The sequence below is a fragment of the Manis pentadactyla genome, chromosome 1 (genome assembly GCF_030020395.1).
Source record: "Manis pentadactyla isolate mManPen7 chromosome 1, mManPen7.hap1, whole genome shotgun sequence".
In the NCBI taxonomy this organism is placed as follows: Eukaryota; Metazoa; Chordata; class Mammalia; order Pholidota; family Manidae; genus Manis; species Manis pentadactyla.
The window spans coordinates 122,230,938-122,249,342 of NC_080019.1; the positions used below are offsets into that span (position 1 = coordinate 122,230,938).

Sequence of the window (18,405 nt, forward strand, 5' to 3'; positions counted from 1 at the left end):
TATGTGACATTATGTTCCTGGGACCCAAATCATTTCTACTTGGACTAAAAAATGTTACAGATTTTTCTTTGCTTTCCTGTGTTATAAGAAAACAGCTGTTACAGCTGTTAATTACAACCCTCTCTCCTCCTGGGAACCAGCCATGTGCCCATGAGGGCTGGGTAAAGAAAGGTTAGTATTGTAGCCACTGGGCTATATTCATGATAACTATCCCATTTGGAAAATTCTGAATCATTTCTTGATTTACTTCATTGCTTGGGCTATTATATCTTTTAGGAAAATTTCCTACTCCTGTATTTTACAATTTCTTATGGAAACAGAGTTGTTAAATACTGATAAATCTGTTCAATCTATTCAACCTTTAACAAATTTCCCCAATGTGTAGAAATTTGAGGTAAGTCTCCAGCTAGTAACCCTTCCTAAAGAGAAGGATTTAATGTGTTTATTCCATAAAGTAACCAATGTTTTTCTATTGTAGTCTTATAAAAATGCTTTTTTTCAAATCTCAGAAAGCACCTCACATCAATTTACTGAATAGGTATTTATCAAATAGTTATTTACAGTAAGATAATATAGAAAATATTCATGACCTTGGAGGAGGCAAAGATGTCTTAGATATGACACAAGAAGTATGATCCACAAAAGAAAAAATTGATAAATGGGACTTAATAAAAGTAAAAACATTTGCCCTTTGAGAGACATTGCAAGGAGGATGAAAAGATAAGTCATAGAGTGAGAGACAATATTTGCAAATCATGTATCTGATAAAGGATTTGTATCCGTAATCTAGAAAGAACTCTCAGAATTTAATGATTAGAAAACAATCTAATAAATAAAAGATTTAAACAGACACTTCACCAAAGATGACATACAAATGACAAATAAGCACTTGAAAAGATTTCAATGCCATTAGTCGTAAATGAAATGCAAATTAGACAAGGACACATTACCACACATCTATTAAAATGGCTAAAATTAAAAAGACCAAGTACTGGCAAAAATGTGGAACAACTGAAACTCTCATATACTGCTGGTGAGAATGGAAAATGGCATAAATAGTTGGAAAATAGTTTGGCAGTTAGCTTAAAAAGTTGAACGTTTACCACCATGTGACCCAGCCACTCCACAGTTAGGTATTTTCCCATTAGAAATGAAAGGGTATGTCCATACAAAGACTTGCACCCTAATGTTCATAGTGGCATTATTTGTAATAGCAAAAAACTGGAAACAAACCAAACGGTTCCATAAACACGCAGATGAACAAACTGGTCTACCCATACAGTGGGGTTCTACTCAGGAATAAAATGAATTATTGATAGACTTAACAAAATGGATGGATTTCAAAACAATTATGGCTTTGATCCAAATAAAATCAATCCAAAATATATTATAAAAAGCAAAAAAAAATGTCTACTGTACAATACCATTTATATAAAATTATAAACATGCAAATTGGTTGCCTGAAGATAGGGATGGGTAGAGAGAGGTCAAGAGGTCAGATTACAAAAAGGCAAAAGGCAACTTTTGGGAGTGATGGATAATCAGTATCTTTATTGCAGTGGCAGTTTCATGGGTGTATCATCTGTCAATTTCATCTCAATAAATTTGTTTTTCTTTTCACAGTGAAAATATCTCAAGTCCCTTAGCCCTTCGGTATGTGCATAGGAAAGAACGCATTGAAGATGATAATAGTAGGAAAAGGCTGGATTACAAATTTAAATCCTTTTCTGATTCCATATGGGCAATTTACAGATCTCGAATAAAGGGACTTACCTTTTCTCCCACATACAGAGACTGTGATGCTATTATGTGACTCAACTAGATGGTGGAGCTTTACAGATTGCTGAAAGAGAAGAATGGAAAATAAAAAAAGACTTCTATTTGAGGACCAGTCCCAGGTATTACTCAGTAAAACACTAGCCTCTTTAAAGTTTGAGGACTGTCTCATTGCCAAATTAAGGTACTAACTAAAATTTAAAGACAAAATAGCCTATCACTGAAAAAGTTTCCAGTCTGTGCTCTTCACCCAACAAGAAATGTTCTTTAGTAGAAAAGAATTTCCCAGCATGCTCTGTGCGCTCAGTTTTTGATAACCGTGAATTTGCATTTACTTATTTAAGTAGATGACATCATGAACTTTGATCATTTAAGATATGTGTTTACATCTAAATAGCTTTAAGGACTAAGCATTGTTTCAGCATTGGGTTATCCCACATCAGAGTTCCTAATCTATAACAGTTTGGTGGTTCCTGCTATTTCCTTGCAATATTTGTTGTTTTATTTTACTTTATTTTTTCTTTGTTTCATTAGTTTTATTAGTCATATATCCAGAATCATTACATAAATTTTCAAAATAACTAGATATTGCAAGAATAGATTATAATTTAGCTGATTGTACAAATACTTGAAACAGGAAACCATTTTTACAAATATATGTGTTTTCTTATAAGAATACTTTAATATTTTAAAGGCAGCTAGAGAGAAAAAGTTCACCTATAAAGGAAAACCCATCAGGCTAACATCAGATTTCTCGACAGAAACCCTACAGGCCAGAAGAGAATGGCATGATATATTTAATACAATGAAACAGAAGGGCCTTGAACCAAGGATACTGTATCCAGCACGACTATCATTCAAATATGACGGTGGGATTAAACAATTCCCAGACAAACAAAAGCTGAGGGAATTTGCTTTCCACAAACCACCTCTACAGAACATCTTACAGGGACTGCTCTAGATGGGAGCACTCCTAGAAGGAGCACAGCACAAAACACCCAACATATGAAGAATCGAGGAGGAGGAATAAGAAGGGAGAGAAGAAAAGAATCTCCAGACAGTGTATATAACAGCTCAATAAGTGAGCTAAGTTAGGCAGTAAGATACTAAAGAGGCTAACCTTGAACCTTTGGTAAGCACGAATTTAAAGCCTGCAATGGCAATAAGTACATATCTTTCAATAGTCACCCTAAATGTTAATGGGCTGAATGCACCAATCAAAAGACACAGAGTAATTGAATGGATAAAAAAGCAAGACCCATCTATACGCTGCTTACAAGAAACTCACCTCAAACCCAAAGACATGTACAGACTAAAAGTCAAGGGATGGAAAAACATATTTAAAGCAAACAACAGCGAGAAGAAAGCAGGGGTTGCAGTACTAATATCAGACAAAATAGACTTCAAAACAAAGAAAGTAAGAAGAGATAAAGAAGGACACTACATAATGATAAAGGGCTCAGTCCAACAAGAGGATATAACCCTTCTAAATATATATGCACCCAACACAGGAGCACCAGCATATGTGAAACAAATACTAACAGAACTAAAGGGGGAAATAGACTGCAATGCATTCATTCTAGGAGACTTCAACACACCACTCACCCCAAAGGATAGATCCACTGGGCAGAAAATAAGTAAGGACATGGTAGCACTGAACAACACAGTAGAGCAGATGGACCTAATAGACATCTACAGAACTCTACATCCAAAAGCAATAGGATATACATTCTTCTCAAGTGCACATGGAACATTCTCCAGAATAGACCACATACTAGGCCACAAAAAGAGCCTCAGAAAATTCCAAAAGACTGAAATCCTACCAAACAACTTTTCAGACCACAAAGGCATAAAACTAGAAATAAACTGTACAAAGAAAGCAAAGAGGCTCACAAACAAATGGAGGCTTAACAACACACTCCTAAATAATCAATGGATTAATGACCAAATCAAAATGGAGATCCAGCAATATATGGAAACAAATGACAACAACAACACTAAGCCCCAACTTCTGTGGGATACAACAAAAGCAGTCTTAAGGGGAAAGTATATAGCAATCCAAGCATATTTAAAAAAGGAAGAACAATCCCAAATGAATGGTCTAATGTCACAATTATCGAAATTGGAAAAAGAAGAACAGATGAGGCCTAAGGTCAGCAGAAGGAGGGACATAATAAAGATCAGAGAAGAAATAAATAAAATTGAGAAGAATAAAACAATAGCAAAAATCAATGAAACCAAGAGCTGGTTCTTCGAGAAAATAAACAAAATAGATAAGCCTCTAGCCAGACTTATTAAGAAGAAAAGAGAGTCAACACAAATCAACAGTATCAGAAACGAGAAAGGAAATATCATGACGGACCCCACAGAAATACAAAGAATTATTAGAGAATACTATGAAAACCTATATGCTAACAAGCTGGGAAACCTAGAAGAAATGGACAACTTCCTAGAAAAATACAATGGTCCAAGACTGACCCAGAAAGAAACAGAAAATCTAAACAGACCAATTACCAGCAACGAAATTGAAGCGGTAATCAAAAAACTACCAAAGAACAAAACCCCCGGGCCAGATGGATTTACCTCGGAATTTTATCAGACATACAGGGAAGACATAATACCCATTCTCCTTAAAGTTTTCCAAAAAATAGAGGAGGAGGGGATACTCCCAAACTCATTCTATGAAGCTAACATCACCCTAATACCAAAACCAGGCAAAGACCCCACCAAAAAAGAAAACGACAGACCAATATCCCTGATGAACGTAGATGCAAAAATACTCAACAAAATATTAGCAAACCGAATTCAAAAATACATCAAAAGGATCATACACCATGACCAAGTGGGATTCATCCCAGGGATGCAAGGATGGTACAACATTCAAAAGTCCATCAACATCATCCAACACATCAACAAAAAGAAAGACAAAAACCACATGATCATCTCCATAGATGCTGAAAAAGCATTTGACAAAGTTCAACATCCATTCATGATAAAAACTCTCAGCAAAATGGGAATAGAGGGCAAGTACCTCAACATAATAAAGGCCATCTATGATAAACCCACAGCCAACATTATATTGAACAGTGAGAAACTGAAAGCATTTCCTGTGAGATCGGGAACTAGACAGGGATGCCCACTCTCCCCACTGTTATTCAACATAGTACTGGAGGTCCTAGCCACGGCAATCAGACAAAACAAAAAAATACAAGGAATCCAGATTGGTAAAGAAGAAGTTAAACTGTCACTATTTGCAGATGACATGATACTGTACATAAGAAACTCCAAAGACTCCACCCCAAAACTACTAGAACTGATATCAGAATACAGCAAAGTTGCAGGATACAAAATCAATGCACAGAAATCTGTGGCTTTCCTATACACTAACAATGAACCAACAGAAAGAGAAATCAGGAAAACAACTCCATTCACAATTGCATCAAAAAAAAATAAAATACCTAGGAATAAACCTAACCAAAGAAGTGAAAGACTTATACTCTGAAAACTACAAGTCACTCTTAAGAGAAATTAAAGGGGACACTAACAGATGGAAACTCATCCCATGCTCGTGGCTAGGAAGAATTAATATCGTCAAAATGGCCATCCTGCCCAAAGCAATATACAGATTTGATGCAATCCCTATGAAACTACCAGCAACATTCTTCAATGAACTGGAACAAATAATTCAAAAATTCATATGGAAACACCAAAGACCCCGAATAGCCAAAGCAATCCTGAGAAAGAAGAATAAAGTAGGGGGGATCTCACTCCCCAACTTCAAGCTCTACTATAAAGCCATAGTAATCAAGACAATTTGGTACTGGCACAACAACAGAGCCACAGACCAATGGAACAGAATAGGGAATCCAGACATTAACCCAGACATATATGGTCAATTAATATTTGATAAAGGAGCCATGGACATACAATGGCGAAATGACAGTCTCTTCAACAGATGGTGCTGGCAAAACTGGACAGCTACATGTAGGAGAATGAAACTGGACCATTGTCTAACCCCATATACAAAAGTAAACTCAAAATGGATCAAAGAACTGAATGTAAGTCATGAAACCATTAAACTCTTGGAAGAAAACATAGGCAAAAACCTCTTAGACATAAACATGAGTGACCTCTTCTTGAACATATCTTCCCGGGCAAGGAAAACAACAGCAAAAATGAACAAGTGGGACTATATTAAGCTGAAAAGCTTCTGTACAGCAAAAGACACCATCAATAGAACAAAAAGGAACCCTACAGTATGGGAGAATATATTTGAAAATGACACATCCGATAAAGGCTTGACGTCCAGAATATATAAAGAGCTCACACACCTCAACAAACAAAAAACAAATAACCCAATTAAAAAATGGGCAGAGGAACTGAACAGACAGTTCTCCAAAAAAGAAATACAGATGGCCAACAGACACCTGAAAAGATGCTCCACATAGCTAATTATCAGAGAAATGCAAATTAAAACTACAATGAGGTATCACCTCACACCAGTAAGGATGGCTGCCATCCAAAAGACAAACAACAACAAATGTTGGTGAGGCTGTGGAGAAAGGGGAACCCTCCTACACTGCTGGTGGGAATGTAAGTTAGTTCAACCATTGTGGAAAGCAGTATGGAGGTACATCAAAATGCTCAAAACAGACTTACCGTTTGACCCTGGAATTGCACTCCTAGGAATTTACCCTAAGAATGCAGCAATCAAGTATGAGAAAGATCAGTGCACCCCTATGTTTATCGCAGCACGATTTACAATAGCCAAGAATTGGAAGCAACCTAAATGTCCATCGATAGATGAATGGATAAAGAAGATGTGGTACATATACACAATGGAATACTACTCAGCCATAAGAAAAGGGCAAATCCTACCATTTGCAGCAACATGGATGGAGCTGGAGGGTATTATGCTCAGTGAAACAAGCCAAGCAGAGAAAGAGAAATACCAAATGATTTCACTCATCTGTGGAATATAAGAACAAAGGAAAAACTGAAGGAACAAAACAGCAGCACAATCACAGAACTCAAGAATGGACTAACAGGTACCAAAGGGAAAGGGACTGGGGAGGATGGGTGGGTAGGGAGGGATAAGGGGGGGGAGAAGTAGGGGGTATTAAGATTAGCATGCATGGGGGGTGGGAGAAAGGGGAGGGCTGTACAACACAGAGAAGGCAAGTAGTGATTCTACAACATTTTGCTATGCTGATGGACAGTGACTGTAAAGAGGTTTATAGGGGGGACCTGGTATAGGAGAGAGCCTAGTAAACATAATATTCATCATGTAAGTGTAGATTAGTGATACCAAAAAATAATAATAATAAAGGCAGTTCCTGTGTGGTAACCTCCAATGAGTTCTACACAAGGGTATAAAGGGCATATAAAAGTGTAGGCAAAGGGTCGGTTTGTGTTTATACAGAGGATCAAAGCCTAATTGGGCTACCCCAAAAATGAACTAAGACATGATATGAAGAAGAACTTCCAACATCAGCACTCTCTGGAAGACTCATGCCAGAAGATGATCATCAAAAAACCTCAACAAAGATCCAGGCGATGCTGCAGTTGTAGCTGCATTCATCCCACCAGTTCCTGGACTTGCCATGGGAATGAGGAAGGAGATATCTAAGCTGGCCTGTGCATACAGTAAAACAACAAATTTGACCGGATCTACACGTTGGAACTCAACCAAGAATTAGGAGAAGTGCAAGTTGTAGCGCTCCAAAATCTTACAACTACAGACTATCTACTGTTAAAAGAACATATGGGATGTGAACAGTTCCCAGGAATGGGTTGTTTTAATTTGTCTGATTTCTCTCAGACTGTTCAAGTTCAGTTGGACAATATCCACCATATCATAGACAAATTTTCACAAATGCCTAGAGTGCCTAACTGGTTTTCTTGGCTTCACTGGAGATGGCTGGTAATTATAGATCTGCTTTGGTTATGTAACTATACTCCTATTATGTTAATGTGTGTGCGCAATTTAAGTAGTAGCTTAAAACCTATACATGCTGAAGTTACTCTACAAGAAGATATGTCAAAGTAATAATCAATCTTCCCATGTTTTCTTCCGCCTGCTACTTCTATAGCTTTTCTTCTTCCTTCCTAATTACAACCCTTAATTCGTGCCTCATATCAAATTTACCGAGTATCATAATTCTTCCAAGTGGTAAAGATACCTCAAGACAAATGCTGGGCATAGAAGCCACAGGGCATAAATATGCAAAGAAGTAAAAAGCTAACCTTTTCAAACCATAAGGCTTCTCTCTCACTTACCAACTTTACATTTCCCTGTATGACCCCGGAAGATGACTGGTTAGCCAGAGACGGGTAAGATTCCTCAAGGGAGGAACAACCTAAGACAGGCACAGTCTCAGGGGGGCCATCAGGTGAGAAATTGGGGATCAAAAGAGGTGAGGCTTAGAACCTCACCCCCCCTGTTCTGAGAGAAATCTTCTGCATACGTGGATGTTTTATTGCCCTTGTCTAGCTTGAATTAACACATAGTCTACAGGCACACCCCTGATCATCTACATTTGCTCTCCTACAACACTAAACTATGTTTTCTACCTTTATCTTGTATCTACCTACCACTTCAGCATTTTATTAAAAATAATAATAATAGAGAGAGAAATGTGGTATCCACATATAAATCAAGTATAAAAATCAAATGAGTATTCATATTTGAACTGACTGTTTATAGTTCATGATGCATGAGCAAAACCGGAAGTTTCTGTGATGACTGCCCTTGTACTGTTCACCATGTAACTTATTCATTATGTAAGAATTTGTTCTCCATGTAAGAACTTGTTCGTTATGCTTCAGAAGATTGGAGACTGACGAAAATTAGGCTTGGGGTGGATTAATGATTGTGCATTGAGCATTGACTCCCCTATACAGAATTTTATTGTTGTTAACAACCATTTGATCAATAAATATGAGAGATGCCCTCACACACACACACACACACACACACACACACACACACACACACACACAAAAGTGCACACTTCCAATTGTAAAATAAATAAGTAACTGGGATGTAATGTATAGCATAAGGAATATAGTCAAAATATTGTAACAGCTTGGTATGGTGATAGCTGTTACCTAGAATTATCATGTATATAAATGTTGAATCACTGTGTTGTACACCTGAAACTAATGTAATACTGTGTGTCAACTACCCTTCAATAAAAAATAATTATCTACAAAAAAAAAAAGAAAGAGATAAGTACTTATGCTATCTCTTAAATAGCAAATAAGAAAGAAAGAAAAACAAAATACATATCTTTGTATGTGCTTGATTTGCCTAAAATTTTTTGGAAGAAAGCAAAGAAACTAATTAACATGGTTGCCCAAGTGGAGGGGAGAGGAAAATGGAGCACACATTGTATACAGGTGAAGTATACATTGTATAATTTTCACATTGTTTTGATTTTGAGACACACATTTTTAAAAAAGGACCAGGTAGAGGAGGAGGGAATTATATAAACAGAATGAAAAAGAGCAACTAGGGAGGATGAAGAGCATGCTATCTCTGCAGCCAAAGGGAAAGAGTGTTTCAAAAAGAAGCCCTGGAGCAATTAACTGCGTCAAGTATAACTGAGAAGTTTAATGAAATCTGTACTGCCAAAAAAAGTGTCCACTGTGGAGGGGGACCATAAAATCAGCAAGCAGAAGACCTGCAATCCAGTAAAAATTGATGAATACAAACGCAGTTCATCGTGAAAGAATACAAATAGTCTAAAACATGAGCAAGTGCTCAACTGATAATGGAACACATGCTGTTAAAATTATAGGATTCTATTTTCACTTACATTGGCAAAGATAAGGAAAACCAATGCTCCTTTACTGTTGGGAGGAGTATAAATTAATATTACGTGTTTAAGAGGCATTTTGACAACATCTATTAAAATAATATACCTAACTAATGATGAAGTAATTTCAAGTGCAGAAATTTTACATCTCCATATCACTATATATACCTGTGATATACATATTCACATGTAATATAAGTTACATATACTTTATACATATTTATTTGTATACATATATCTGTGTATATATGAAAAGATGTATGTGCAAGAATCATCATTGCAACATTGATTTAATAGCAAAAAGCAAAAGACTAGAAACAAGTTAAATATCCATCAATATAAGATTGGTTTAAAAATTATGACACATTTAGAGAAAATACATTTGTACAGATATGGAAAGATACTTAAGATATATTAGGTGAAAAATACAAATACAGAACAATATACATATTGTACTCTCATTTGTGTAAAAACAAACCAATGCATATGTTTAATATTAGTGAAAGTATACAGAACATCTTGTCCCAGTGGGTGTCTATTGCAAGGGGACCTGGACATTGGGAGACCTAAGATGGAAGGAATATTTACTTTTTATTTACACTGTTTGCTGTAATTGAAATTTTAAAAAGTCATAACCTTACATTACTCATTCTATTAAGAAAAAAACTAGCTAGTTAAAAAAAATGTTTTTAAAAAGTGTTTAAACTATGGACCCTAGGATTATAGTAGTGATCTTAGCAAGGGCTGTTTAAGTGGAGTCTTGAAAAAGGAAGCCAGGTCAGTACAAGTGATAAGGGAGACGGAGATGAGTAAATGGTAAGCGTGTGCATAAAAAACACAAGAAGCTTTGCTGTAAAAAGGAGGAGAGGTGGGATGGGAGCTGAAGGCAGGGGCATGGTCAAGAGCAGGGATGGTTTCAGTTGTTCCAGGGCTTTTTGAGGTGGAAGGAACTTGAACATGTTTGAATGCTGATGGAAAGGGTCTTGGTGAGAAGGGACCATTGATTGAGCACAGAAGCCCCTGAGAAAGCAAGAGAGGATGCAAGCAAGGCAGAGGCCACTTCCTCCTCTGTAATGAGAGGTCAGGGCAGGAGGGAGGTGGAGGCAAGTGTCATTCAGCAATTGGAGAGTAGGGAGTTGAGCAAATTCTCATCCTATGGTTTCTAGCTTCATTGTGAAACAAGTGGAGGGGGGTGTTATTTGCTGAATAACAAGGAAAAGTGGAATGAACAGTTGGGTATCTCAGAAACTTGGAGAGATTTGGTTTAAAACCTTAATTTCAGAGAACAGGAGAACATGCTGCCAGAGACATATAGAAAACTTGCCCAGATGAGGATGTCATTCATGGATTTAAAGTGCAATCAACAACCTATTCTGTGTGATTTTTTTCCCAACAGCATCTCCTGGTGCAGCCATAAATAATGCCAAGAGTTGAACAGGGGCTTCACAAATGAGTACCAACCAAACATAAAGGACAAAGGAGTCAGTATTAAAGAGGGTCCTCCACCTTCCATCCTTCTTTCACCACCTCAGTATTCTCTGTATATGTTTTCACTTATTCACAGTTCACAAATATTCTTTTGACAAATCTGTCTGAGTAAGTTAAAGAGAGGGACAAAATGACTTGAAAGATTAGGAATTGGGATGAAAGGTAAAGGACTAACACTTGCTGAGCATCAGCTTTTGTGCTAGATATATTTAATCTTTGTCTCATTTATTATGGAATGGGCAATGACTATTTCCTGATTCTCCTTCCTAACAAAATTTCAGTAGTCATTTCCAGAAACCATAAGACTGGTAGAAAAACTCACCTCTCTGAGATCATACACTGTCAAAGCTATGGAAATGACAGACATGATTATGATGGCAAGAGCATATTCCTTATAGTCTTCGCTAAACCACAAACAGACACTGAAGAGTTGAAATATGTAAAATGGATTTAAAACCTGTTGGCAGACATAAAAACAGGAAAACAAGGGAAATATTTAGGCTTCATACTTAGCTATTCATTGTTTGTTTTCATAATCACCTTCATGACATGAATCATCCCACACAATATTCTTATTCCTATATTTACTCAGCAATCACTATGTGCCAGACATGCATTAAGCAACTCTCCCTGAATTTTCTCATTTAATTTCCATTATTACCTTCCTAACTAGAATTTATTCCTTACCATCATTGTAAAGAAACTGAGCCTTATATCTTGCGAAATTTGTGCATGGTCACACAGCTGCAGCTCTCACAGATCAGGACGAGAGCCCTGGAGTAATTTGGCCCCATAGCACTAACTTTTCATCACTGCGGCACCTTCTAGTTTACAAAGTTGTGTCCCATGTATCTTCATGTTGGCTCTGACAACAGTTGTGTAAGGAGTAGATGTTATCATGTCCAGTTTACACTAACTGACCTTCAAAAGGGTGAAGTATTAGTTCAGGTTTACAGTATTAAAATGCTTTCTAGTCTGTTGTCTTCTCTATGACACATCTGCCATATTTGAAACCATTAAAGTAGTTTAAATTAATGTATAAATAGAAGACTACATTTTCCCACAGGTAGAGAACCAAGCTAAAAGTGATAACTTGTAACAGAGCATCTAGATCACTGTGGGAGAAGGTAGAAATAACTCCAACAGTTGTACTCCTGCTTTGGTTTAAAATATTTTGTGCTCCTACTCAAATTAATTCCCTCTAGGTGATTTCCATCTGTCTAAAACAGGAAAGGTAATCATTTCTTCTGGTTAGGGAAGAAACACGCAAAAACTTTTCCTATCAGTTTCTTTTGCTTTCTTTCATGCCTGAAACCTTGCTAGAAATATTGAGAAAGTACCTGGAGTTTAGTAAGCCTTTCTTTAAAACAAGGAGGAATGGAGGTGAAGTGCAGGAGAAGACCCAGAGTGCAGCTGTGTGGATATACTTTCATAATAATCGCTGTTAAATGGAAAATAAGTCCAGTGGTAGAGTCAAAGAGCACAAATCCAACTGTAAATAATGGTCAAATCCTTCTTTCCTTCCCACACACACATCAAGATCAACAGAACTAATAAGCCTGAACAGATGTCTTTCTTCCTACAATTTTGGACACTGAAGAAATTGTACATGTTGACATAGGAAAAGGACTGAGTTTTAAGATTTTTAGTTTTCATTTTAGTTCCACAAAGTTGATACAGGCTAAAATGCATAGGATTAAAAAGGAAAAAAAGAAAAACATTGTGTTCCTCCAATCATTAAAGTATAAGCAGACTGGTGGTCCGAGCATTATATCTTATACAGTATCAGGCAATGTGTTCAAAAGAGAGACTCCAAGAAAAAAAGAGTAGAAATGAGCTATGAAGAAAACATGCTTTGTGTTCCTCTAAAATATCCTAAATTATAGTTACTTATTAACAAATAACAGCTTGATCAATTGACTAGGACTTCTTTATTTTCTTTTCAACACCAAAAGAAATTACTGATTACCTCCTTGATGAGCAGTTTCCAAATTGGTGTGATTTCAACATCAATAGTATTAGGCCCACATATTAACCTCCTATAGGGAGAGATCACAAATCAGTCAGTTACTAAAAATAAAAATGAAACTCATTTCTCACCCACTCACAGAAAGGTCTGTTCCATGCTCACTTTCCTGCTTCAGGGATCAAGCCTCCCATGTTATATAACATCCCCAGTCCTTCTCAGAATTACTGGGGAGGTGGAGGGCTCTCAGGAGCACAAACAATAAACACAATCAGATTGCATCTATCGAATTAGACTCTTGCTGAGGTCTGCACATTTCCCTGATGATAATTTGGGTATTTAATATTAGCCATTGTCTCATTCAAGCAGTTTTAGAATTGGAACTCTTTCAATTCCGTCCTCAATTTTGACACCATGGATATGGGATGGAGGGATCATTACCAGAAAATAGTTTTCCTGATAAGGGATACTGTACCTGCCTTCCCATTCCTGTTTAGTTCTGGGAAGCTGCTTTTTGTTTTAATATAATGGAAAGGGTGTTGGGATCCTCCAAAAGCCCCACACCCAGAGTTACACAGCCCTTTAATTGAACACACAGAAGTGTGTTTCTTTGCTTATGCAGAGTAGTGACCCCTTGTGAGTTATTTTGCTGGTGAAAACACTAACCCCTCTCTCTGTGCCTTCTCCGTTGACATTCAGATCAAATGACCAACTGTATTAGGGCAATGCTTCTCAATCTTTAATTGTCATACAAATAATATATTGACGTTGTTAATATGAAGATTCGGATTCAATAGGGGTGAGATGTGGTCTAAGATTCTATATATTGAACAAGCTTCCAGGAAATGCTGATGCCAGAAGGCTCTAGTCTTTTCAAAGTACTGGAAATGGGATGGAGGGGAGTGGGAGAATCACAGGAACTTAGCACTAGCGAGGCATGCACAGAGTCTTATTCTTCTAAACAATTAAGAAACTAAAGCTCATAGAGGAGAAAAAATTTGCTCAGTCACACAGTGAGTTCATGACACTCTTGACATTCAACCCAGTGCCCTTCCAATACACTGCCCTGCCTGGTACCTGACTTCGAACTGTGGAGCTACAGGTCTTGCATGACATTCTTCTGCTGCTCTATGATCATTATTTAACTATTTAACTATGTTATCATAGTATAATATATATTTCTTGTTACTTAGTCAAAACTGGCCCATCCTTATTATTATAATAACCTTTATAATTTATAACATTGTGTAGAGAAGAAAGAGAACTAAACCTATAGTCAGAGTGTGAGACTCAGTTCTTGCTCTATCACTTCCATCTGCATGACCATGTTCAGGCGGTTAAACCTCTCTGAGCCTCAGATTTCTCAGTGTTACACTGGGAGGATGAAGATGTCTGTTCTATCTCCCTACAAGGTTACTCTGATAAGGTGAGATAAAGCATGTGAAAGCATTTAATTTAATAATACTAGATAGAGCATTGCAACATTTTCAGAGACTGAAGATAACTATTTATTGGGCTCTCTATTTGGCAACTGATAACAGTCCTTTTGAGTGCGTGTAGATAACAATATGCATGGTACCTAATCTCCTGCTCTTCTCTTGTTAGACCTGATCCAAATTTTAGATGTATCTTGTCAGAACTGAGCCAGTCTTCCAAAGAGCTAAAATAATATTAATGAGAAAAATATATTTAGTAACAATATTTTTGAATTAACATTTTTCTTTTTTGGATGCAGTTGCTCAAAGAACTTACCCAATTTTCTGGAAGTGTCCTTCTAAGTTGTTCCAAACATATCTTATTTTCTGCACTTTTATGCATCTCACCTGCAAAAGAAAAGTACTAAGAAAGTCTCTAGTTTGAGGATCAGTGAATACCCAGCAATTCAGTGGCTAAAGAAGTAGCTGTGGAAGAAGCAAAGATGGAGCCCTCATATACTTAGGACCGTATCCTTTCCTAATTAATCCTACCATTTCCTACTACACAAATGGCATTCTTTACTAGAAGTCATCATTCAGTCAATATGTATCATGGGCCTATTATATGGATCAGTGTATGAATAAAGCTCTGTCTCTGCCTTCCATTACTTGAAAACCTGAGAAGAAAAGAAAATACATAACAAAAAAGAAAACTATACCACACAAATATGTACATGTCTAAGAAATAAAAATATAATAGAGTGAAAAGTAGAGCATTGAAATGCTATAGAAATACAGAGAAGACAGAATGCCAAAGGCCTCATGGAGAAGATGACATCTGAGCTGCAGCCTTGAAGGACTGAAAGGATTTTGCTTAGATGAGAAAGGAAGAGGCATTTTAAGAGCTTATGCACAAGTCAGTGGTGGGGAAAGGACAAGTGAGTGGGGCCTCTGACACAGATGTAGAATGAGGTGAAAAGACAAATAAAGGTCAGATTATGCAGACTGAATTGCAAGGATGAGGTATTTAGGACTTTATCTTTACACAGTGGACTCAGAGCAGCCTAGAGAAGAGCCACTGAAAAAGATGAGGCTGGCAGCAGGTTTCTAGAAGAGAGTGAGGAGGTTATTCCAGGAAAATGTGCTCTAGGAAGTGAGGGTCTGAGGGTGTTGGACATAGAAAGGAAAGGAAAGGCTAATGCTTTGACAATTATACCTCCTTGTTTCTGATTTCTTTAAGCAACTTTATATATGAATTTGAATTTCCATTAACTGATGAGGCTGTGACTTAATGAAGTACAAGAGAAATATAAGATTATCATAGTACTGGAGCAATAGTTATAACTTCATTGATTATTGATTTGCCCATTGGAATCAAGTAGGGTGCTTGAAAAAGTACTGATGCCTGGGTTCTACCTCCAAGAGATTCTGATTTCACTTATTTAGAGTGGTGCCTGAGCATAAATAAATTTCCTCAGAGAATTCTAATGGGAAGCCAAAGCTGAGAAAAGTGTTTAACACTTTCTTTTAGAGCTACTCTTATCATTGCGTCTTTGAGAAATTCAACTAAATTTCTCTGCACCACACTTTCCCTATGAATAAACTAAAGCAATTGGCCAGAATATTTCTAATTTTCCCTGCAAGCCCTCTGAATATGTTCTATATCTATGAATATTATAGTCAGTAAAGATAGTAGGTAAATTCTAGAATTGGGATGAGCATATAGCTGCTAACATAGTAAGGGTTCAATACATTTTTTATTAAATGAGTGGAAGCTTGGTACAACCACATGACAACTTGAAATAGAATTTAAATCTCTAAGCTCCAAGATCTGGGTTACTGCCAAGGAATCTTAACCCTGTTCAATAAATATATGTGTGTGCACACAGGTGCAGACACACACATACACACACACACACACACACACACACACACACACACATTCATAGATACCCATAAGAATGCTAAATGTAATATTTTTCATTTTACAGAATAGATTTATTTCAATGAGGTTGGTTGCAAAGTAACTTTTTTGAAAAATAAATCCTGTTTTCCAATTGATTTTCAGTAAAAAATTGGAGTAAATCGGCATGGGAATGATTCTGCTCTCACAAGCTGTAAGTCAGAGTGAGTAAAGAGTATTTGGAAGAGACTAGCCTGGGTGTGTTAGCCATCATGGCTCATCTTATAATTTAAGTTTCTCCTCACCTCCCCCTTTCCTTTTCAGACATCCCTGCAATTTTGCAAATAGACCTGGACTGTAATCTCAACCGCTGTTCACTGAAGACTTGAGGGCAATTTTCACACATTATCTTTACTCTGTGTTACGACTGATAGTATTTGTATCTTTATTGCATCACTGAAGTTCATTTTGATTAAGTAACTTGCCCAAGATTGTACCTAATAACAAGCTGGGCTGGAATGTGAACTCATAACCATCTGACTCCAGAATCCAATCTCTCACAGGACATGATATTCAAGTTTATCTCAGAAGGTCTGAAAACCCCGTAATTTCCAGGATTCAAGTTGCATAAAGTGAGGGTTGCCTGCTTTATTAATTCCATAATATTAATTCCATAAATTTCTCTGGTTTAGAAAAATTTTAAAGGACAAACTGTGGTAGAATGTGGGGTCACTGCTCAACTAGACAACCTAAATCAAGAGGCTGGGCAACCACAAACTGAGACTGGGAAATTTATGAAACATCACGGGCAGGAAAGAGCAGATAAAGGCAGTGATAATGAAAACTAAAGAGGTTACTGATAAGTTTTACATCAGGTCAGGAAAAGGAAAATTCCATTAACTCCTAACAGTTTCTAAGACCATTCCTCACAGAATGAGAAGGACTGCATCATAGACTTTTTTAAGCATCTATAAGGTTCGCCTAGCAAGAAACACCTCTGCCCAAAGTTTCTCTGCTCTCATTATCTCGTTCAGAATCTCTGGAAGCTGGTAAAAGGATGTTAAATATAATATTTGTAAGGACTGGAGTTTATTGCCCATTTCCCGGAACTTCAGACTTCCCTGCTCTTCCTGGAACTGCCCATTTACAGGAAAGAGTAATTAGGAAATCAGGAATCTGTGTGAGGTAATTTTCATCTTTCTGCTCAGAACCAGGACATGCTCTCCAGGCTTCCTGCTCTTCACTTCTTAGAACATGTAAGAGTATCCTGTCTAACAGGTTAAGCACTAGAATTTCAGTTTGGGAAGCAATCCTACAAAGGTGGTCCTTAGAGTCTCCTCTTGGCATGCATTTGCAGACCTGACAAAGTTCATCACTGCAGTCTCCAAACTTCCCATAAATGGCCCTGGTTATCACTTTGGTACTGTCAGTATTGTTATTGCCATCAGTGTTGTCACGGCTGAGCAGGTGACATCTCCACCAACTGTAATGAAAGTTTCAGTCCTTATGAATTTAGCTTGTTACAGTTCACAAGTCACTTTGATATCCACCTTCTCATTTTAGATTCACAACAGCCTGAGAAACAGGCAAAGAAGGAGTTCTCTCATTTTATAGGTAAGAAACTCAAGGCTCACAGAGACAATAACTAACCAAATTTCATATCTTGGTAAATGAAGATATCAATTCTGGGAGCCAGAACTTTCCATTTCAAGACCTCTGCCCCTTCCTCACATTTTATTTGTTTATTTGAGCATATCTTCATTTGTCTGTGTAATTATTAGTTTGTTAAAGATGTTGAGGCCAGTAATACTCTGATGTCATGTCCATATGCTGATTTAAGATACCTCCTTCTCCAGGTGAATGGCCACCTAACAGATTTGGCAATCTGTTAGTCAGAAGGGCTTGACCTCTGTTTTTGTTTGTTGTGGCAGCCAAGACATTGGGTAATAACAACCAACAATAGAGCAACTACTCAATAATTAACTTTTATTATTTTTAAAAATTGACCTTGAGCTCATAAAACAAATTTAAACAGCT

General features: G+C 37.1%; 1 protein-coding gene across 5 annotated transcripts in view; it reads right to left on the bottom strand.

The window, feature by feature from the left end:
* The window catches only part of ATP13A4 (ATPase 13A4), a 123,776-nt gene that overhangs the window by 52,228 nt on the left and 53,143 nt on the right, over window positions 1-18,405 (bottom strand). For all 5 annotated transcript variants that reach the window (XM_036875271.2, XM_036875268.2, XM_036875272.2 and 2 more), the window contains 5 exons: window positions 14,803-14,873; window positions 14,630-14,710; window positions 13,054-13,123; window positions 11,407-11,541; window positions 1,774-1,843 (listed from right to left, as the gene is read on the bottom strand). In XM_036875271.2, the coding sequence (XP_036731166.2) occupies window positions 1,774-1,843; window positions 11,407-11,541; window positions 13,054-13,123; window positions 14,630-14,710; window positions 14,803-14,873 (427 nt within the window). The remainder of the gene's footprint in view (window positions 1-1,773; window positions 1,844-11,406; window positions 11,542-13,053; window positions 13,124-14,629; window positions 14,711-14,802; window positions 14,874-18,405) is intronic.